Source organism: Rhododendron vialii, chromosome 4a (genome assembly GCF_030253575.1).
Source record: "Rhododendron vialii isolate Sample 1 chromosome 4a, ASM3025357v1".
NCBI classification, from domain to species: domain Eukaryota; kingdom Viridiplantae; phylum Streptophyta; class Magnoliopsida; order Ericales; family Ericaceae; genus Rhododendron; species Rhododendron vialii.
Genome location: NC_080560.1, coordinates 34997083 through 35020984, shown reverse-complemented (window position 1 = coordinate 35020984; position 23902 = coordinate 34997083). Strand labels below are relative to the sequence as shown.

The 23902-nt window shown below is 38.1% G+C and overlaps 3 protein-coding genes across 4 annotated transcripts; all 3 read right to left on the bottom strand.

Moving 5' to 3' along the window:
* Window positions 1–73: 73 nt before the first annotated feature.
* LOC131323507 (F-box protein At4g09920-like) lies at window positions 74–3947 on the bottom strand. The gene is made up of 4 exons (XM_058355337.1): window positions 3721–3947; window positions 938–1850; window positions 697–837; window positions 74–606 (listed from the first exon to the last, which is right to left on the bottom strand). The coding sequence occupies exons 1-4, from the start codon at window positions 3762–3764 to the stop codon at window positions 217–219; spliced, it is 1488 nt and encodes a 495-aa protein (XP_058211320.1). The 5' UTR covers window positions 3765–3947; the 3' UTR covers window positions 74–216.
* Window positions 3948–4693: 746 nt separating this feature from the next.
* LOC131323940 (uncharacterized) lies at window positions 4694–15059 on the bottom strand. The gene is made up of 13 exons (XM_058355775.1): window positions 14866–15059; window positions 14624–14764; window positions 14070–14533; window positions 10977–11057; window positions 10649–10862; window positions 10396–10536; window positions 9891–10304; window positions 9725–9787; window positions 8056–8166; window positions 7903–7973; window positions 5504–6476; window positions 5258–5398; window positions 4694–5171 (listed from the first exon to the last, which is right to left on the bottom strand). Exons 1-13 carry the CDS (start codon window positions 15022–15024, stop codon window positions 4800–4802), a joined length of 3345 nt encoding a protein of 1114 aa, XP_058211758.1. The 5' UTR covers window positions 15025–15059; the 3' UTR covers window positions 4694–4799.
* LOC131323511 (FBD-associated F-box protein At5g22730-like) lies at window positions 9828–21690 on the bottom strand. 2 transcript variants are annotated; one of them, XM_058355349.1, is made up of 4 exons: window positions 21536–21690; window positions 10649–10862; window positions 10396–10536; window positions 9828–10304 (listed from the first exon to the last, which is right to left on the bottom strand). In XM_058355349.1, the coding sequence occupies exons 2-4, from the start codon at window positions 10805–10807 to the stop codon at window positions 9849–9851; spliced, it is 756 nt and encodes a 251-aa protein (XP_058211332.1). In that variant the 5' UTR covers window positions 10808–10862; window positions 21536–21690; the 3' UTR covers window positions 9828–9848. The 2 variants fall into 2 exon arrangements, with proteins under 2 accessions (XP_058211332.1, XP_058211331.1); XM_058355348.1 differs by lacking the exon at window positions 21536–21690 and adding an exon at window positions 12364–12521.
* Between the last annotated feature and the right edge of the window lie 2212 nt (window positions 21691–23902).

The window sequence follows — 23902 nt, the reverse complement described above, 5'->3', positions numbered from 1 at the left end:
CTCTGTTTTTAGATTACTCTGCCATTTGTCTTGCATGCATGTTCTAATCTCTACTTATATTTGTGCTCTCTGATTTCAGTGCAATTATAATTCATAATTAGAATAATTTAGTGCTATAGTTCTAACAGTCAACTGTATATTACTCCCAACCCTGAAACATAAGTCCAAACGGGTAGGTATCAAAAACTAGTACATAACCAAACGCAACGGGCCTATTTAACAGGGCGATACGCTACCACCTAGGTTGTGACGCAGAATAACAAATTCAATCTGACAAGTCTTCGAGCCTCTTGGTAACATTAAAAGTTTCATGGTAACCTCCAACTGATGTTCTGCAAACGCCGCTGCAGTCATGTCAAAGCATTTGCCAACAGTACCGTTAGTTTGTATTATCAACTTCTCCAGAACTTCAGCGTTCCTCAGAAAATACTCCACCATATTCAGATCTCCGTTGTCCCCTTGAAAGTTCACAAACATAATTACCTTGAGGTTCAATAGCAAACAAGAAGGAACATTCTGAGGTGGATTCCAGTGCAAGCGCTTGTCGTCTCCCTTGTTGTCGTCTTCTTCATCATATTCATCTCGATCGAATTCGATATGATACCCCTGGTAGTAAATGAATCAGGAAGGTCACAAGTTAATGATTGTTCCATACGATTGAAAGTTTTCCAAAGGAAATTTCTCCAGCCGACACACCTCTTCAAAAACAAGACTTTCTAGACACGGCGATTTCGCCAGCAATTGTGACAACCATTCCCATCCAACATAGCCCGCACTAAGTACCAAGGACGTCAAATTATGAAAAATTGGCAGCTCAGAATCAATCTTTTGAACAGCCTTCACATAACAAAATTCCACTTGGTCAAATATCCGAGAGTAACATGAAAAGTTTAACAGGACGAACTGTAAAAGAGAGAGTACGGAGAATTAAGCATACCTCAGTGCAATCATTGTACAAGTGTAGACATTGGACTTCGGATATTCCCATGAGAAGATCAGTTATAGCTTTAGAATTGGTTTCATCGTATTGCTCTGCAATTCTAATATAAGCTTTAACGATATTCCTTAGGTTCTTTACTAGATAAACATCTGCTACATAATCAATCAGCTCCAGGTATAGAAGAGCTGGGGTATCAATCACAATCTTGTACTCAGAAACTTCAGCAGTACCCCATAAATAGTTTTTCTTCTCTCTGCGATATCTCAACTTTGTGAGCACAGGTGCACAAATGTGAATAACACATACATCTTTTCCAACACATTCATTCATGCCCAGTTCATCAAGCATGGGGCAGCCAACGAGGAGCCTCTTGACTGAGTCATCATCTGAAAATTTGACACTATCAAGATGGAGAATTTTCAGACTGGGTAGGCAAACCGAAGCTGGTACATTGAGCATAAATTTGGTACCCAATTTCAATACCACCAGTGTTCTACAAGAAAAAAGGTGCCGAGGCAGCACATGATCAGTAGAGTGCTTCACTGGAATGGAGAGATCAAGTTCTTTGATACGATATTTTATGAGAGCAGCAACCCATGCATTTGCATGTGAAACATCATAACTTTGGCAGCATTTGAGACGGAACTTATCCACACACGAGACTCTCTCGAGCACTCTGTCTACGAAACTTGCAAAACTCATTTGGAGTGCAGCTCTGATACTCTTTCGACAATGAAGCATCAACTTATCATCGAAATCTAGACTGGTGACTAGTGTCCAGAATTGCTTCCATCTTTTTGATAAGACGCTTGTCGCAACTGCCGTTTTTGTGGGAAGAGAAGAGAGGATTTGGCCAATAAGGTTGCTTGGTAAGTTGCTGATTCTATCTTCACATTGCACCAAGGGTTCTCTGGTTAGCAAAAAGAATATACAAATCAAGTTTATCAACAAAAAATCGGGGAAAATAAAGCAGCACAGCACTAAAGAGAGGTAATATACAAGACACCAAGCGAAGGTTTCACAACACAAAACACTAACCACTCTCTCTCTCTCTCAACAAAAAATCGGGGAAAATTTGCAAAATAAACAAATCAATCAGGTGGCGCTCGCCTCATGGGAAAATAAAGCAGCACAGCACTAAAGAGAGGTAATATACAAGACATCAAGCGAAGGTTTCACAACTCAAAACACTAACCTCTCTCTCTCTCCCTCCCCCCAAGACCTCCCAAAAGGAAAACATAACAGAGATTTTTAGTACACACTACCCCTTGTGTCAATGTTAGTCTGCTTTGAGAAATCTAACTTGTAAGGAGACACCATGATTATGTTTAAAAAAAACCCTAAGAAATTCGATCATCATTGCACTTTTAAGTTGATTGATGTTGAGTTGTTAGTTACTAATAAAATAAAAGGGAAGAAGAGTAATTTTATCCACTTTCACCATGACTTTTTCAAAATGGGCATTCCTTTTTGGGCAGCAAAATGTAAATGTAAAGAACTAGACTAAGATTGACGGACGGAGGGAGTATCTATATGCTCTAGCTCATCTACAAGGATCTGAGAACAATTTGATAGGTAAGCATTCAACAGCAGCCAGAGCTTGGAAGTTGGGCAATAAACAGTTAAATACAAATGTGCATATTAACGACAGCATGGTAGAGGCATGGTATGAATAGAACATTGGAGGCGGCTGCTTACAAATACATGATTTTATGCTAGCATTCCAACAGAGGTACTCAAACGCGTCAATAATATATTCCTGGGTCTAAAGCTTTTTACCAGCCAAAAAATAAATTTTCTAGGTCAATCTCTAACCTTAAGTTGTTCAGGAGTGACAGATCGCTATGAAAGAGTTCATTTCATTGATCACATCAATGGATTATAATTCAGGTCAGGAAAAAAAAGACATCGACTAAGAACTTCATGGTGAGCTAGAACCCAAGACAACTCAGCTCCTGTCCAGTCTCCATCTGTCCAATTTCGTCCAGTTTTGAGCCTTTTTGGGCTCATCCGGGAGCCATAACAATGACCATACCGTTCATATCATAGCCCCTAATTGAGAAATTTATCCTTACCAATTTTTTTTTTACCTCGATTGGATATCGGTAGCGATGTGAAAAAGTAACATTTGTAGAAGAAAAATGCAGAGTTTAAACCCTAAAATTACATGTACCATAGATGGGCGGCGGTCCATCGGTGTCTGATCAAGCTGGAGCTAACTTTCTCAACAAGTGCTATCGTAAACAAGGTTCTAGTTAGGGCGGATAAACGAATCCAACCACTCAAGTTCGAGCTTGTGTTTGTCCTAAAAATGTCGTTTGAGATCGGTTTGTTTATGTTTCAAACCAATTTTGAACAACTTTTTGGTGCGCTGGACTTATGACCATTAAAAAGCTAATCAGATCGGTTCATGATCAACTTTATTAAAACTCCTTTAAAATCAGTTCGTCTATTTACCCAAAAAAAAAATAAAAAATCAGTTCGTCTCATAACCAAGTCAAGCTCAAACATATTTAAAAAGTTCGTTAAGTTTTCAAACAAAGTTTGAAACAATCAAGTGAATCAACTGTTGCAAGCCCTAGTTTAAATCGTTGTTGTGGGTTTCAAGTGGGCCACAAGGACCCAAAACTAGATTAATCTGGACGGATTGAGAGTGGATGGGAGCTCCGTCCACCTAGGTCTGAACTGTCGATGAAACTAGATCAGCATTACACATACATTTGGAGCAGTATCCGAAGTAAAGGGCGCAATATAGTTCCTGAAAAACATGATACTCATACCTTCCCACGAAAAGGCCGCGGTACGGCGGTGGGTGGCGGTCCATCGGGCGGCGGCGGTTTGTTCAGAGACGATTCCAACACTTGAAAGAAAGAAATCTGATTAATAAGTTCAAAAGTCCTTGTTTGGAAATCTGATTATCGTGCTAATCACCACGGCTATCAAAAAGCAGTTCCTGTTTTTTGAACTAAGGCCTTGTTTGGGAACTGGGGGGAAAAGCAAAAGGAGGGAGAAATAAAAAGTCACACTTCCATTGTTTGGTTAAGAGGTAAAACCGGGGGGCAAAAAAATCAATTCAAGTATTGTGCACAATGTTGGAAACAAAATAAAAGTATTCTGCCTACTTAAATTTTTATTGCATATTCCTCCAATTTTTCTTCTTAATTCATTTTTGTCACTTTCCCTGAGGTACGGAAATTCGAAAATTTTTACTTACTGTATTTCATAACACCAAGGCAAAAACTCATAATGCAAAAATGTTTTGAATTCAAGATCGATGTTATGTGAAATACTAAAGTAAGGTTGTTTCTTCCTTTCTCCAATATGGTATCTTTTTGCCCAGCTTTATATCCGTCTATCCCATTTTGTTCAACTTTTTCTTAATAATCTTCTTAATGCATGGTATCTAAGAAGATACAAGTGCACAAACACACTCGCAATATATGCCATGCTTACATAACCTTTTTCACAATCTGGCTGACTACAGGATGTACATGAAACAATAGTGCTAGAACCGCACACAGTTTCCCGGCACACCTGATGAGTGTGTTTGTGCACTTGTTTGCTCAAGTGTGGTTCAAGAAATTTTGTACACCAACCATCCAACATGTTCATGACTAATACACTAGATTTTACAGTCCATGAGCCCCTTCGTAACACGATGAGTCCTTACCAAGTAGCTTCCACACACCTTCTGAGTGTGTTTGTGCTCTTGTGTGTGCAAATGTGGGTGATTCCAGCATTTTTTACACCAAATAACAGACATATCTGAGCGATGTATATGACTACCAACACTGTAACACAAGTTCAAACTGCTAGGAATTAAAACTACGAAGTACTTAACCGATGACAATGGGCCTAATTAATCGGATTCATCATGACGCAAAATAGGAGTAACAAATTCAATCTGACAAGTCCTTGAAGCCCTTGGTAGCATTAAAAGTTTTACGGTAATCTTCAACTGGTCTTCTGGAACATCAAATTCTTCGCCATAACTTTCGCAGTCTATTATCAATTTCTCCAAAACTTCAGCATTCTTCAGAAAATACGCCACCATTTTCAGATCCCCATCACCCCCTCGAAATTTCAAAAACTTAACCAGCTTGAGGTTCGAGGGTAAACAAGAAGGAACATTCTGAGGTGGATACCAATCATGCCAGAGCAAGGGCTTATCATCTCCCTCACTGTCGTCTTCCACATCATATTCATCTTCATCATGTTCAATATGATACCCCTGTCAGTAAATAAATCAGGAAGGTCGTGAGTTAATGATTGTTCCACGCAATTGAATTCCAAAGGAAATTTCTCCAGCCGACATACCTCTTCAAAAACAAGACTTTCCAGACATGGCGATTTCACCAGCAATTGTGACAACAATTCCCATCCAACATAACCCACACCAAGTACCAAGGAAGTCAAATTATGAAAAATTGGCAGCTCAGAATCAATCTTGTGAACAGCCTTTGTATAATAAAATTCCACTTGGTCAAACATCCAAAAATAACATGAGAAGTCCAACAGGACCAACTGTAAAAGAGGATGTATGGGGAATTAAGAAAAGCATACCTCTCGGCAATCATTATACAAGTGTAGAGATTGGACTTCAGATATTCCCATGAGAAGATCAGTTATACATTTAGAATGAGTTTCATTGTATAACACTGCAATACTAATATCAGCTTTAATGATATGACTTAGGTTCTTTCCCAAATAAACCTCTGCTGCATCATCAATCAGCTCCAGGTGTAGAAGAGCTGGGGTATCAATCACAATCTTGTGCTCAGAAACATCAGCAGTTTCCAAAAAGTCATTGTGCAAAGAATATTTTTCCTTTTCGTTATGATATATCAACTTTGTGAGCACTGGTGCAGAAATGTGAATAACACGTACATCTTTTCCAACGCATTCATTCATACTCAGTTCATCAAGCACAGGACAACCAAGGAGGAGCCTCTTGATTGAGACATCATCTGAAAATTGGACACTATCAAGATGGAGAATTTTGAGACTCGGTAGGCAAACCGAAGCTGGTACATTAAGCATAAACTTAGTACCCAATTTCAATACCACCAGTGTTCTACAAGAAAAAAGGCCCCAAGGCAGCACATGATTAGTAGAGTGATTCACTGGAATAGAGAGATCAAGTTCTTCGATACGGTATTTTATGAGAGTAGCAACCCATGCATTTACATGTGAAACATCATAACTTTGGCAGCATTTGAGACGGAACTTATCCAAAAACGAGACTCTATCTAGCACTCCGTCTATGAAACTTGCAAAACTCATTTGGAGTGCAGCTTTGTTACTTGTTCGACGCTGAAGCATTAACTTATCATCAAAATCCAGACTGGTGACTAGTGTCCAGAATTGCTTCCATCTGGCTGATAAGACGCTAGTCGCAACTGCCATTTTTGTTGGAAGACGAGAGAGGATTTGGCCAACAAGGTTGTTTGGTAAGTTGCTGATTCTATCTTCACATTGCATGGCATTCCGCTCCTTAGAAAGCTTATGTCTTTTCGCCTTTGAACCCATGGGTTCCCTGGTTAACCAAAAGAATATACCAATCAAGTTTATCAACAAAAAATTGGGGAAATTTTGCAAAATAAATCAATCAATCAGGTGGCACCCACCTCGTGGGAAAATAAAGCAGCGCAGCACTAAAGAGAGGTACTATACAAGACACCAAGCGAAGGTTTCACAACACAAAACACTAACCTCTCTCTCTCTCTCTCTCTCTCTCTCTCTCTCTCTCTCTCTCATTTACAGGGCAAACAACACAGGCTTAACCGTAGAGAAAGGAAAACGTAACAGAGATTTTGAGTATACACTACCCCTTGAAGTTGAGTTGTTAGTTACTAATAAAAAAAAAGGGTTAGAAGAGTAATATTATCCACTTTCACAATGACTTTTTCAAAATTGGCGTTCCTTTTTGGGCAGCAAAATATAAAGAATTAGACTAAGATTGACGGACGGAGGGAGTATCTATATGCTCTAGCTCATCTACAAGGATCTGAGAACAATTTGATAGGTAAGCAATCAACAGCAGCCAGAGCTTGGAAGTTGGGCAATAAACAGTTAAATACAAATGTACATATTAACGACAACATGGTAGAGGCATGGAATGAATAGAACATTGGAGGCGGCTGCTTACAAATACATGATTTTATGCTAGCGTTCCAACAGAGGCACTCAAATGCGTCAATAATATATTCCTGGGTCTAAAGCTTTTTACCAGCAAAAAAATAAATTTTCTAGGTCAATCTCTTACCTTTAAGTTGTTCAGGAGTGACAGATCGCTATGAAAGAGTTCATTTCATTGATCACATCAATGGATTATAATTCATTGAGCTAGAACCCAAGACAACTCAGCTCCCATCCAGTCTCCATCTGTCTAATTTCATCCAGTTTTGAGCCTTTTTGGGCTCATCCGGGAGCCATAACAATGACCAAACCATTCATATCATAGCCCCTAATTGAGAAATTTACTTTGATTGGATACCGGTAGCGATGTGAAAAAGTAACATTTGTAGAAGAAAAATGCAGAGTTTAAACCCTAAAATTACTTGTGCCATAGATGGGTGGCGGTCCATCTGTGTCTGATCAAGCTAGAGCTAACTTTCTCAGCAAGGGCTATCGTAAACAAGGTTCTATTTAGGGCGGATAAACGAATCCAACCACTCGAGTTCGAGCTTGTGTTCGTCTTAAAAATCTCGTTTGAGATCAGTTTGTTTATGTTTCAAACCAATTTTGAACAACTTTTTGGCGCGCTGGACTTATGACCACTAAAAAGCTAATCAAGATCGGTTGGTGATCAACTCATTAAAGCTCCGTTTGTCTCAAACATATTCATAAAGCTCATTAAGTTTTCAAATCAATTTGAAACAATCAACCGTTCGGCTCGCTGACGAGCCCTAGCTTTAATCCTCGTTGTGGGTTCAAGTGGGCCCACAAGGCCCCAAAACTACCATCCCGTGATGAAACTAGTGCTGAGAGTGGATAGTAGCTCACTCCATCCAGGGCTTAACAGTTGATGAAACTAGATCAACATTATACATACATTTGGAGCAGTATCCGAAGTAAAGGGCGCAGTATAGTTCCTGAAAACATGATACTCGTACCTTCTCGCGAGAAGGCCGCGGTACGGCGGTGGGTGGCGGTCCATCAGCCGGTGGCGGTTCGGTCAGAGATAATGCGAGGAGACGAGGGAGTAGGGTTTTCCCTTTCCAACACTTGAAAGGAAGAAAGAAATGCAAGGGTTTCTCGAGTTTTACTTTTTATGGTTCTCCTTAATCTGATTAAGTTCAAATGTCCTTAATTATCGCGCTAATCACCACTGTTATCAAAAAGCAGTTCCTTTTTTTTAGAACTAAGGCTTTGTTTGGACCTTGGGGGGAAAAGGAAAGGGAGGGAAAAATAAATTTAGAGGAAATACGGAGTACTAGAACAAAACCACTTTTAGGCTCTGTTTGGAACATATGGAAAAGAAAGGAAAGGAAAGGAAAGGAAAAAGGGAGGAAAATGAGAGGAAAATGAAAGGGAAAAGTTACTATTCATCGAACTTAAAATTTTTATTTTCTTCTCTCCTTCTCTCCCAACCAAACAATGAAAGGGCAAATTTTTTAATTTTCCTTTCTTTTCTTTTCTTTTCCATAAGTTCCAAACAGAGTAATTTTTAAACTGCCTTGAATTCATTACTTTTTGTTTATAGAAATTTATAGTATTTATAACTTCATTATAGCAATCCGGAACATTTAGATAAAAAAATTTCTTAAAAATTCATACTCCTACCACTAACATTTTACTTGCTGTAAACTCATAATGCGAAAATGTTATGAATTCAAGATCGATGTTATGCAATAGTACTAGTAAGTAAAATTTAGGTATTGCTGTTTTTTTTTTCCTCCCATTATAATCTCTTTTCTATATATTTTGATATTTTGCATCTAATATTAGTTCTAATCTAAATGCAATCACAAATAGTTTTGTATGCAAGTAGCTTTTTTCTGTTCTCTGATGTTGGGATATACAAAAGGAAAAAGCTAGTTCTCGCTTATAAGGTACGTCTGGGATCAGTATTTGTTGTGTATGTATTCAACGACTTTGCATTTTGCAATCGTGTGCTACTCATAAATGTACTACTCTAGTAAGGATGGATCGATGTTAATGGACCTGCAAGTGGCTTGATCATGCAAACACGTTATTTTGTCATTTTTTTTTTCATTTTTGACATGAACATGCTCGTTGAGACAAGTGAACTGTACAAAATACGACTGCTACGATGCTCATAATTGGTGTTCGCACGTGTTTCAACATCGAACACACCAACTTGAAAAACTTTGAACTTCATGATGCTTGGACTTTCAAATTCAAATGACTGACGAATTTATTCATCGCATAAAACCGCTCGCTAGCCTTGTTAGCTATATGTGCAAAGTAGGCAACATTTGTTTAAAAGGTATGTTGTGCCAAAGCTCTTCTTGCCCAAGAGACTATGCTTTGTTTGGAACATGTGAAAAAGAAGGGGAAAAAAAGGGAAGTTCAAAATTTTCCCCTTCCCTTGTTCGGTTTGAGAGAAAAGAGAAGAGAAAATGGCAAAATAGAGTTCTAGGAATAGTAAATTTCCCCCTTCTTATCCTCCCATTTTCCTTCATAATATTTTCTCTTCCCCTTCGCTCACTTTCCACAGTTCCAAACAGAGCATAAGTGAAATGCCAAAGGATAGATTGCATTAAACTTGGTTGAAAAAACAAGTATCACACCAGGATTCCTATTTCTTCATGTCCATACCTCATAAAAGAAACACGTCAAAAAGCCAAACATATACAGTACCAGCAATGTAGTACTATTTGACTACCAACACCAAAAAACAAGTTCAAACGGGTAGGTACATAACCAAACACAACGGGCCTACTCAATAGAACGATCTGGTATCAAAGTCATAACGCAGAATAACAAACTCAATCTGACAAGCCTTCGAACCTCTTGGCAACATTAAAAGTTTTGTCGTGATCTCCAACTGCTGTTTTGCAACTGCCAACCCCGCTCCTCCCATATCAAAACATTCGTCAACAGTACCATCAGTTTGTATTATCAACTTCTCCAAAACTTCAGCGTTCTTTAGAAAATACTCCACCATTTTCAGTAGCCCACCATCCCCTTGAAATTTTTCAAACTTAATTACCTTGAGGTTCAAGCGTAAACAAGAAGGAACATTCTGAGGTGGATGGCAAAGCAAGGGCTTGTCCTCTCCCTCGTTGGTGTCTTCTCCCTCGCTTCCCTTGCTGTCATCTTCTCCCTCGCTGTCATCTTCTCCCTCGTTGTCGCCTTCTTCATCATATTCATCTCCATCGTGTTGAATTTGATACCCCTGTTAGATTATAAATCAGGTAGGGCACGAGTTAATGCAAGTTTCATAATATTAGAAGTTTTACAAAAGGAAATCCCTCAAGTCCACACACCTCTTTGAAAACAAGACTTTCTAGGCAAGGTGATTTCTCCAAGAATTGTGACAACCATTCCCATCCAACATAGCCCGCACCAAGTACCAAGGAAGTCAAATTAGGAAAGATTGGCAGCTCAGAATCAATCTCTTGAACATCCTTCATACGAATCATACCGGAACATTCCACTTGGTCAAATATCGAGAATAACACAAGTATTTTGACTGGACAAACTGTTAAAGTGGAAGTACGGAATACTAAGGAAGCATACCTCCGGGCAATCAAATTCCAGACTGGTGACTAGTGTCCAGTATTGCTTCCACCTGGTTGATAAGACGCTTGTCGCAACTGCATTTTTTGTGGGAACAAAAGAGAGGATTCGGCCGATAACGTTGCTTGGTAAGTTGCTGATTCTATCTTCACCTTGCATGACATTCTGCTTCTTAGAAAGCTTATGCCTTTTGGACTTTGAGCCCAAGTTTGTTCTAGTTAACCAAAAGAATATACAAATCAACTTTACAGACACAAAAGCCCGGAGAATTTTCGTAATAAACACATAAATGAGGTGAGGCCCGCCGCGTGTGGAAATGCAGCAGTACAGCATTAAAGAGAGGAATACACAAGGCACAAGGCTAAGGACATCGAAGACCTCCCATCTTATATGTGGAAAACAACATGGGCTTAAGAATAGAGAAAGGAAAACATATCAGAGATTTTGAGAACACACTACTCCCACCTTTAATCTTAGTGTAAGGAAACACCATGATTACACTTTGTCAAAAAAATCTCCCATAATACCTTTCACCATGATTGCACTATTGAGTTGATTCATGTTGAGTTGATAATTACTGATTAAAAAAAAGGGTTAGAAGATTCCATTTTCACCTTGACTTTTTTGAAATGTCTTTTTTTGGAGTTTGGACATCAAAAAGCAAAAGCTAGACTAAAGATTGATGGAATATTAGAGTATCTAAAATGCTCTTAGTTCATCTACAAGGAAGATATTGAAACCAAAAATTTAATAATTAAACATTCATTCGGCAGCCAGAACTTGTAAGATGCGCAATAAACAGGTACTTATCAAAATTTACACATTAGTGACAACACTAGGAAAGAGTTCATTTCACTGATCAAATCAATAGCACATAATTCAGGAGAAAAAGATATTCACTAAGTACTAAGAACATCTTGTTAAGCTAGAACCCAAAATAACTCAGCTCCCGTCTAGTCCCCATTCCGTCTAGTTTTGGGCCGTTGTGGGCTCATTCTGGAACCATAATTATGATCGGAGCCGTTCCAATCGTAGCCCTCACAAGGAAATTTATGCTTTCCAAAACTAATTAGCGGGAATGTTTAGCTAGGTGAAAAAGTAACATTTTCCAAGAACAATGAATGGTGTAAGCTCTAGAATTCTTTGTGCCAGGGCGTCTAACTATCAGTTCCTGATCAAGCTAGAGCTAACTTTCTAAGCAAGTGCTATCGTAAGCAAGCTTCTAATCAGGGCTTATAAATGAATCAAACCGCTCCAGTTCGAATTTTTTAAACAAACCAAACTTTAATATTTTTTAAAACTTGTTAAGCTTTCCAACCAGTTGCAGATAAAAAATATAAAATTCCAACCAAGCTCGAATATCCTGATTTGTGCATCTTTAAAAAATTCAAGGTACTCGAGATTGGTTGATTAAATCTCATTTGGGATCTGTTCATATTATAAATAAGCCAAACTCCAAAATAATTTTTTAAAAATTCATAATCTTTTCGAGTCTTATCAAACCAAGTTCGAACAATCAACCGTTGGGCTGTTTAACCAAGTGGGCCCACAACGACCAAAAACTGAACTAAACTGGACTGATTGAGAGTGGATGGGTTCTCCACTTTTGACCCATATTTTGCAAGGGCTCAACCATTAGTCCAACTACATCAGTAGTATATATACGATACCTTTGAAGCAATATCCATTTAGTTCCTTGAAAATCATACTCATACCTTCCCATGATACGGCTGCGGTGCGGCGGTGGCTGCCAGCTTGCGAAGAGGACTTTTAGGGTTTTGCTTTTTCAACACCATCGACGAAATGAATGTTATTCCAACTTTACTGTGTGTATTTATTTATACTCACGTCGTATCAGCTTCTCCTATACGTAATCCGATCGATTAAGTTTAAAATTCAAATTTTGAAACAAGGGTCCGTTTGGATAAAAATCCTTTGTTTGGATTAGAGGGGAGAAAATATACCTTTTCCTCAACACTTTCCTTCCTAAAATTCTCTCTTTTAAAAGTTCCAAAACAGAGCCTAATAAAGGCTTGGTTTGGAAATTATGGAAAATAAAAGGAAGGGAAAATAAAGAAAATCACTCTTCTATGTATTGTTTGGTTTGAGAAGAAAAAGGGAAGAAAATCGGGAACTCAAGTATTGTGCAGAGTGAAATTTTTGTGAAATTTTCTTCTAGTTTTCTTTTTTAAACTGCCTTGAATTCATTACTTTTTGTTTGTAGAAATTTATAACTTCATTATAGCAATCCGTTACATTTGCATAAAAAATTGAAAAACTTTGCTTAGAAATTCATAACATTTTTCTCTTTTCTCTATATTTCGATATTTTGCAACTAAGAGCATCTGCAATGGTAATAATCAAAACCAATAACTAAAATTTACTACATCAGCATTTGATTATCCATTTAGTCCATAATCAAATTTAATAACCGCTACCTCCACATTAGTTATTTTTACATTCCTAACAAAAAAAAAAACGCCCACAATGCACATTTATCCAATCGTAAATGAGTTTCAATCACGCACCCGACCACACCAAATTATTTGTCTTGATGAGACGATTCCAATATGGGGGTGTTTTTGAGTTATTGAATTTGGTTATTAGTAAAAGTTGTTAAGTTTGGTTATGAAATGAGTGAAATTTGGTCATTTGCTAAAAACCTTGTAATTTTACTTATTACAATGTTGGGTATTTTTTGAGCATTATTGTTAAATTTGCTTATCCATACTCATTTGCTGATTACAATGGGGATGCTCTAATGTCAATAGTATCTATATCTATAATCTAAATACAATCACAATCGTTTTGGATGTAAGCTTTTTTCTGCTCGATCATGTTATAGGATATACAGAAGGAAAAAATTGGTTCTCGCTTATAAGGTATGCTAGGGGACTAGTTTTTGTTGTGTATGTATTCAATGACTTTGCAATCGTGTAGGGCTCATAAATGTACTAGTACGGATCGATGCTAATGGACCTACATGCGGCTTGAACATGTGAACGTGGTATTTTGTAATTTTTCTATTTTTTGCCTGAACATGTTTATTGAGACAAGTCAAATATGAAGACGACTGACTGCTATGATGCTCACAATTAGTGTTCCCGGGTGTTTGAACATCGACCGCCCAACTTGAAAACTTCGAACTTCATGATTCCAATGCAAATGATTGAATTTATTCATCGCATAATTGCTAAACCGCTCCCTTGCAAGCGTCGGCAGCTATATCCGCAAAATAGTAACACACTTTTGTAAAATGTATGTTGTGTGGAAGCTGTTATTAGCCAAGTATATAATATGAACAAGTGAAAAGCCAAGTATAGATAAAGCAAAAGTTGGTTGAAAAAACAAGTATCAAACCAGGATTCCTATTTCTTCCTGTCCATCCCTCATAAAAGGTACCAGCAATGTATATGGCTACCAACACCAAAAAACAAGTTTGAAAGGGTAGGTATCAAAAACTAGTACATAACCAAACATAACGGGGCCTACTAAGTAGAACGATCGGGTACAAAAGTTATAACGCCGAATAACAAACTCAATCTGACAGGTCTTTGAGTTTCTTGGTAACATTAAAAGTTTTGTCGTAACCTCCAACTGCTGTTCTGCAACCGCCAACCCCGCTGCTCCCATGTCAAAACATTCGTCAACAGTTCCATCAGTTTGTATCATCAACTTCTCCAAAACTTCAGCATTCTTCAGAAAATACTCCACCATTTTCAGTTCCCCATCATCCCCTTGAAAGTTCACAAACTTGATTACCTTGAGGTTCGAGCGTAAACAAGAAGGAACATTCTCAGGTGGATGGCAAAGCAAGGGCTTGTCGTCTCCCTCGCTGTCTCCTTCTTCATAATATTCATCTCTATAGTGTTCACTTTGATACCCCTGTTGGATTATAAATCAGGTGGGGCACGAGTTAATGCAAGTTCCATAAGATTGAAAGTTTTACAAAGGAAATTTCTCTAGTCCACACACCTCTTTGAAGACAAGACTCTCGAGACACGGTGATTTCTCCAAGAATTGTGACAACCATTCCCATCCAACATAGCCCGCACCAAGTACCAAGGAAGTCAAATTAGGAAACACTGGCAGCTCAGAATCCATCTCTTGAACATGCTTCATACCGTAACATTCCACTTGGTTAAATATCGAGAATAACACAAGTATTTTGACTGGACAAACTGAAAGTGGAAGTATGGAGAATTAAGGAAGCATACCTTCCGGCAATCAAATTCCAGATTGGCGACTAGTGTCCAGAATTGCTTCCACCTCTTTGATAAGACGCTTGTCGCAACTGCACTTTTTGTTGGAAGAGAAGATAGGATTCGGCTAATAAGGTTGCCTGGTAAGTTGCTGATTCTATCTTCACCTTGCATGACATTCTGCTTCTTAGAAAGCTTATGTCTTTTGGACTTTGTGTTGGAAATTTTATAGAATTTCAGATGAATGAAATCGGGGCTACCGGAGGGTCTCTCGAGGCAACCGAGCATGTGCCGGATTCGATGTATCTGGACGTACCACAATCAATAGATGTATTGATGTGTGGATTTTGTAATCCCCGAAACTCCCCCATGATTGTGAATTCAAATCCCGTAACCTCCCTATTCATTGGCAGATTTGATTGGCAGAATTCATTGGAGAATTCATGGCTGCATTCATCATCCTGGAGTTACAATTGTCACCTCTTTTGCCTATAAAAGGAGGCTCACGTTTTTGGAGAAACCAGCAAACTCACAACATTCTAGCACACTCTGAAATTCGTTCTTGAGAGAGAGAGGCAGGCGGTAGTCAGTTCGCCAAGGCGGTCGACGGCGGTGTTCCGACGGCTTGTGGTTTAGCCGAGCCAACCCTGGGAGGAAGACGCCGAACAAGAACCTACAATACCGACGGTAGGCGGCGAATCTTTCTTAAGGAGATTGTGGTATCACACAGAACTAGATTTGATTTTTTCTGGAAATTCAGTTTGTATATCGACTGTTTTATTCTGCTCTGCTCTGCATTTGTATTTTTGTTTCGATTATGTAATCGTTACAATATTAATGAAATTGTTCTCTGAAATTATATGTTATGCCGAAATTTTCCCAACACTCTGAGCCCAAGTTTGTTCTAGTTAACCAAAAGAATATACAAATCAACTTTACAGACATAGAAGCCCGGAGAATTTTCGTAATAACACAACAATGAGGTGAGGCCCGCCTCATATGGAAATGCAGCAGTGCAGCATTAAAGAGAGGAATACACAAGACACTAGGTGAAGGACATCGAAGACCTCCCATCTTACATGGGGAAAACAACATAGGCTTAACAACACAATAACAGAACTCATATAGTCCTCAATCATTGGGGCTTAACAATAGAGAAAGGAAAACATATCAGAGACTTTGAGAACACACTACTCTCACCGTAAATCTTAGTGTGCTTTGAGAAATCTAACGTATTAAGGAAACACCATGATTACATTGAGAAAAAAAATCTCTCATAATACCTTTCACCATGATTGCACTTTTGAGTTGATAATTACTAATTAAAAAAGAAAGGTTAGAAGAGTAATACTATCCATTTTCACCTTGACTTTTTTGAAATGGCCAGTCTCTTTTCTTGGAGTTTGGACATCAAAAAGTAAAAGCTAGAAGATAGATGGAATATTAGAGTATCTCTAGCTCATCTACAAGGATCAGGAAGATATTGAAACAAAAAATTTAATCAATAAACATTCATTCTGCAACCAGAGCTTGTAATTTGCACAATAAACACGTACATCCAAATTTACATATTAGTGACAACACTACGAAAGAGTTAGTTTCATTGATCAAATCAAGAGCATGTAATTAAGGAGAAAAAGACATTCACTAAGTGCTAAGAACATCTTGTTGAGCTAGAACCCAAAATAACTCAGCTTCCGTCTAGTCTCCATTCCGTCCAATTTTGGGCCGTTGTGGGTGCATTCAGGAACACTACGATGATCGGAGCCGTTCCTATCGTAGCCCTCACCCTCACAAGGAAATTTATGCTTTCCAAAAGAAAATTAGCTTGAATGTTCAACTAGGTGAAAAGGTAACATTTTCCAAGAACAAGAATGGTGTAAGCTCTAGAATTATTTGTGCCACGGAGTCGACCCATCGGTGTCTGATCAAGCTAGAGCTAACTTTCTCAACAAGTGCTATAGTAAGCAAGCTTCTAATTAGGGCTCATAAACGAATCAAACCACTCGAGTTTGAACTCTTGTTGGCTGCTCGTGAAAAGCTCGTTTGAGATTGGTTGGTTACATAAACAAACCAAACTTTTAAAATTCTTTGAAACTTGTTATGCATTCCAACCAGCTACTGATAAAAAAAATAAAATAAAAAAAAAGCTTTCCAACCAAGCTCCAATAAACTACTGCTTTGTGCATTTGACCTATGATCATAAGGCTCTGTTTGGAACTTATGGAAAAGAAAGGAAAATATTGTTTGATTGGGAGAGAGAGAAGAAAATAAAAAATTTAAATTCAGTGAATAGTAATTTTTTCCTTCTATTTTCCTCTCTTTTTATTTTCCTTTCCTTTCCTTTCTTTTCTTTTCCATATGTTCCAAACAGAGCCTAAAAAATTCAAACTACTTGAGATTGGTTTATTAAATCCCGTTTGGGATCCTCTCATCTCATAAACAAGCCAAGCTCCAAAATACTTTTTAAAAACCTCGTTATCTTTTCAAATCTTATCAAACCAAGTTTGAACAAACAACTGATGTTAGACTCGTTTAACCAAGTGGGCCCACAAAGGCCAAAAATTGAACTCAACTGGACTGTTTGAGAGTGGATGGGAGCTATGTCTGAACCCCAAGATCTAATCTAACTAGGAGAAATTCTGGGCCTGTCCTATTTTTCAATTCTGTAGCCCACTATATCCTTTTCTTATAGAGTGCATGTCACGACCCTGACCCGCCCCATGAGGTCTTAATCATGACAAATGCCAGTGATTTCTCACTAAGGCCAAATCACAAATCAAATATCATCTAAGCAAGCGATAATCAAAAGAGGCTAAACATAACAGCAGAAGCAAAAGACGACTTTTATTGATAACGAACCAAAGTCTTACTTAGGTTTTACAAACCAGAAGATAAACCTCTCAGAGCTGAGCTTACTTACAAACTCAAAAGCTAGCAAACCATATACAAAGCTAAGTGTCTACAAGTATAACTTCCTTCCTACAAGTTTCCAAAAAAAATACAACACGTCCAAAAAGAAAACACCATGCCACCCTACTCATCACTTCCTGAAAGGTGGAAAAGAAAATCCATAAGCCAAAGCTCGTGTGAATGATTAATACATAACTCACATGCCTTCCATGGACAATGAAAAATAATTAGATAATATTTCAAAACAAAGAGCTCGAAACCGTAAGCCAAATATAATGCACATTCCGCTATTCAAAATTCAAAAGCTACCGGGCGTCCCCGGTAGTGGATAAGCCAGACGTTTATGCATTATCTCAAAACACACACCAACCTTAAACACCCTTGCTAGCCATTAAACCGTCCCCTAACAAGACCGGACGTTGGGAATGCCATTAAATAGATTTGCAAATATTTCACAAATAGGTCCACCTTTTATTGTTATCCATGGAGTACATAATTTATAAAACATGTTCAATTAAGCTCGATAGGGAAAACAAGTTCAAAACCATGTGTTTAGGTATTAAATCACTCACCTCGGCTCTACGAACCACCCGAGCTTCCTAAAACAATTAGACAATAAAAACATGATTAGATGATGCTAAACAAGCCTATTTTTAAGGTCCTAAGGTAGACATGTGAAGTTAGATAGCTAGCCCAAGAAAATAACCTCAGAAACTGCAGTTCCATAAACTTTAACGCAAAAACTGACTTTGTATAAGAATAACTAAGACATGATCTTCATGCATTTTTTTAAGTCTACGAGTCTAGGTTCAAAATCAGAAATCGGATCGCAATTTCATCGCCCGAGCTCAAAATTATGGCCGTTTCCCTAACACGTGTCTGTGCAGTCAGCACAGTCCAAAAACTGCGCTCTACATGGTCACGAATTTTTACAGAATTCAATACTTCAAATCTGATCCCGAAATTTTTACCATAGATAAAGGACTCATAGAGGAACTCTCTATAAAAATCTCATAATTTTTGGAGTCTAGGAACTGCCTCAAAAAAAATCCACAAAATCAGGACAGATACCAAATTTCTCAATTCTGCAGTTTTCCAGAAAATTACCCATTGTTCTTCCTGCGATTTTCGACTCTTAAACCCATCCAAACTACTTCTAACTCACATCAAAACCTCACTAATCATGCTCAACCTCATAGATATTGAAGAGCTACTCCAAGTACATCAATTTCATGCATCAAAACAAGTTTTAAACATCCAATTCCAAGAAACAAGTAGAGTTCTAATCCAAAGTCAAATTCATCTTGTTCCAATCATCTAGAGTATGAATTCAACCCATATGATGTGAAATTTAACATACAAATCATGGAATCAAGTAGGAGATGTAAGAATTACCAAATTAAATCTTCAATTTCAAGCCAAATAAGGTTTCCCCTAATTTTTCCCTTCCTCTTCTTCTTCTCTTTTTCCACCGATTCTTTTTTTTTTCTCTCTCTCTCTCTTTATGTTTTGATAAGAACAAAGAAAAAGGACGTAGAGGACTTGTTTTGTCTTGCTAGGCTAGGAAAAATTATTGTGTGTGTATGTGCCATATGCCAACTTATGCTCCAATTTCATTTAGCTAGCAAATTAAGCCCAATTACTCACATATTAAGCCTAAAACACATCACATAATTAACTTAAAACATAATTAAAGACTATGGGTATTACAGTGCAATTCCTTATAGGTCCTGTGGAGTGTATTTTACATTTTTACTCCCGTTTAAAAACAAATGAATGCCCCATGTCATTTTTAGGGTTTCAAATCTGAAATCTCTCCCCTCTCTCCTCAGTCGCAGTCACCACACCCTCCCATGGCTCTCCTCCGCCACCTAACCCTCCAATGCCACCACAACCGCCCATCTCTCCACCGCCGCCCATCTCTCCACCATCGCCGCCAGTGCCGCCACCACTGAACCTATACACAGAGAAAGATGATGTGAGCGGAGTGGACGAAGCTGATGCGGATGCCAAGACCACTGTGCTTGCCGGAGCACGAGGCACTTGAAGACGACGTAGGAGACGGAGTAACGGAGACCCATTGAGATATCTTCGATCCACCAATTTCAGAACACAGTTGAGATGGGATCCATAGACCGCCGCTTCTCTCGCTCTCGCCGCCGACTACGTCGGATCCGGATTCATCCTCACCGTCACTTTCCTCGGTAAAATCCACGTTCCTCATCTGCATCTTCATTCTTCAAAGCAGATCGAGTTCTCCACACATGTATTTAAAGCATCTCCTCTCATCTCCAAAACTGATCGAGTTCATCCCGTTTTTCTGCGCCGTCATCGCTTAAACGGACATATCTCTCGCTAGGAAACTCAGTATGAGGTGATGACAAGGCCACGACTCTCCGGATTATTGTCGCTATAAATACATATTGTCTTTTTTCATCTTTTCTTTTATTATTCCATGAATTAGCTTCAGATTCACAATGTTAATTGTAAATAGATTCATAGTGTTAATTGTAAATTTCGAAAGAATTTAACATTGTTAACTGTAATTTTACACTTTTATCATTTAACAATGTTAATTGTTAATTGTAGTGTGAATTTAAATAAAAATTAACACCGTTTATTATGGTGGCAACAGTGGTAGTGTAGGAGGATGTATGGGTCGAATGGTATTAACACTGTTAATTGGGGTGTGAATTTGCATGGAAATTAATCCTGTTAATTTAGACAAAAATTAACACTGTTAATTGTGGTGATGGTGGTGGTGGTGGTCGTCGTGGTGGCGGTGGCGGCGGCGGTGTAGCAGAATGTATGAGCCGAAGGATATAAACACTGGGTCGAAGGATATTAAACACTGTTAATTGGGGTGTGAATTTACATGGAAATTAACACTGTTAATTTAGACAAAGATTAACATTGTTAATTGTGGCGGCGGCGGCGGCGTGCTGGCGGCGGTGGTGACGGCGGCGTGCTGGCGGTGGTGGTGGTGGTGGTGTAGGAGGATGTATGAGCCGAAGGATATTAACACTGTTAATTGGGGTGTGAATTTACCTAAAAATTAAGACTGTTAATTTAGACAAAGATTAACACTGTTAATTGTGGTGGCGGCGGCGGTGGCGACGTGGTGGTGGCGGCATGGTGATGGTTGTCGTGGTGGCAGCGGTGGTGGTGTAGGAGGATGTATGAGCCGAAGGATATTAACACTGTTAATCGTGGCGGATTAACACTATTAATCCGAATTAACACTATTAATTGGGATGTGAATTTAGACGAAAATTAACACTGTTAATTTAGATAAAAATTAACACTGTTAATTGTGGCGGCGACGGCGAAGTGGTGGCGGCGGCGGTGTGGTGGTGATGGTGGCGGTGGGGGTGGTGGTGTGGTGGTGGTGGTGGCGGCGACGAAGTGGTGGTGGTGGCAGAGTGGTGGCGGCGGCCGCGGCGTGGTGGTGTTTCGATCGTCTCTCTCAAATCGTTTTTTTTTGCAAGGGGTATTTTTGTCAATAAAATAATAAAGAGGATCTACTGGACTATGAATTCTTTGGATAGGATCTAGTGGGCTATTCATCACCAAAATAGGACCGGTCAGAAAATTTCTCATCTAACTATTCTAACAATATTAACATTTGCCGATAAAAGAACAAATACAAAAGCTCAACTTTTCACCCAAGGGTTCAACCATTAGTCCAACTACATCAGCAATATCTATATCTATACGATACATTTCAAGCAAAATTCATGTAGTTCCTTGAAAATGATGCTCATACCCATACCTTCCCAAGATAAGGCTGCGGTGGGGGTGGCTGCCGCCGTGCGAGGAGGAATTTTAGGATTTTGCTTTTTCAACACCACCGACGAAATGAATGTTATTCCGACTTAAATGTATATTTATACTCACGTCGTATCAGCTTCTCCAACCCGTAATCCGATCAATTAAGTTTAAACGTCCCCAATTATGGTGCTAATCTCGATTGTAATTAAGGCGGATTGCTATTTAGAATTTGAAGTTCAAATTTCAATTTTTGAACAAAGGGTCCGTTTGGGAGAAGGAAGAGAAAGAAGGAGAAGAAAAGTAAACCTCTTCTCGCACCCCCCCCCATACATACACCCCCGATCCCACCCCGTCTCTTCCAAAAATACCCCCAGAAAATACCCCAATCCTAATTTTTTTTTATTTCTCCTTTATTTACTTAATAATCTTTTTATCTTTTTTCACTTTTATTTATTTAATACTATATTATTTAAGTGTTCCGATTTTCAATTCGGTTGAATCGGTGCAAAGATCTGGTTTTTTTTTTTTAATATCATTTTATCTTCAATGGTGATAATGATTTTTTGGCTCTAAGACCTTTCAACGAGCACTCTAAGACTCCTTATTTAGTTTCGTGTCTCTCTTAGGGTACTCATTGAAAGGCCTTGGAGCCAAAAATTCATTACGACCATATAGGATGAAATGATAAGAAAAATAAGATTTCGCACCGGTTCAAACGAATTGAAAATTGGAACACTTATTTTTTTTTACATAATTTACTTTTTTATTTAATTTCTTAATCAATTTACGTTATTTAATTAATTATTCATTATCTTTTTATTTAGGGATTTTTATTTATCTTTTTTACTCACTTGCCATTGAGATCCCCTCCAGTTCCAATCCAAGAGCGCATTGAAATAGTTATTGCCCGTATTGGGAACAATCACTTTGTGCAACTTTTCTTGCAGCCTCATTACCCTGTACCACCCTTCCCAATATGATGGAGGGACAATGCATCAAACCAAGCTAAAAGATGGGCTACTCATTTATTAATTAAAATTATAGTCAGAAGTCTTTTAAAAGTAAAACAAAAAATTAGTAAAAGTAAAACAAAAAAACTAGTAAAAGTAAAAAAAAAAAGTAAAATAGAAATTAAAGTCTTTTAAAAGTAAAAAAAAAACTAGTAAAAGTAAAAAAAATAAAACAGTAATTAAAAGTAAAAACCTAGTAAAAGTATAAAAAAAAAAGGACATAAAACGGGGGGGGGGGGGGGGGGAACGGTGGGGGGGCCCGGAGGGGAGGGGTGTGTCAAGGGGGGTGCGAAAAGAGGGAATTCTGTCCGCCAGCACCCCCGTGGCCCCCTTTCGCGTATTGTTTTGGGTAATCCAAATCGTGTATCTTGTAGGGCATGTAAAATAATGTATCTATGCAAAAAATCAAATTTGTCCGGATATCGATAGATATGTCAAAAGTTAAGTTCTAGAAGAAAAAATGAATGGCTTGAATCTGCTTTTTTAAGTTAAATTGTCTACAGCCGTTCATTTTTTCGTCTAAAAATTCATAGATTCATCAGTAAATATTCATAACATTTGATTAATTTAAAAAAAAAATATTTGCTTAGAAAATCATGTAACATTTTCATAATATCTAGGAAAAATCTCATAATGTATAAATGGTATAAATTCAAGATTGATGTTATGAATTTATCTGCAAAATATTATGATTTTTATACAGCAATTATGATTTCAAGATTGATGTAATGAATTGTTATTTGCAAAATATACTGAATAAAGGAATTAAAGGAGGTGGATCCTGTGCACACTCAAATAGTACTACAGTATCAGCTTGGGAGGAATTTCAAAGTGCCACGTTTCCAGAATGAAGATAGCATGTGTTGTACTGCTAAAAGCTTGAATTTCCTCCTATTTCTAGACTCGCCTCGTCTCTAACCCATGACTTCAAATCTTACGAGGGTGAAAACGGTAACTTTTGATATCTGTTTTTGATCCAACCCTGATGTCAAATGAACCCAATGTAGATTTGGCTCCACACTATTAGCTTCAAATTTAATTTCCATACCAAAACTACTTTTGAGCGAGTTTGTTCGTTTTGAGTTTGGGATTTTGGATTCTCTCTCAGCGCACGGTTTTTAATTTCCACTCAAAATCCAAGCTTTGAGAAAAATGCATACCTCAAAATTGTAATTTTCCTAGTCTAAAGACCTCCTAAATTCTACTACGTAACCACACTAAAATCCTTTGTAGTACTGGTCCAAAATCTTAGGTGTTGGTTTGATAACATTTTTGCTAACATTTCTTTTCTTTTGTGTTTCAAATTTCCAGAAACACCCTTTGGTTTTTTTAATTTGCTATAGACATTTGAGATATTC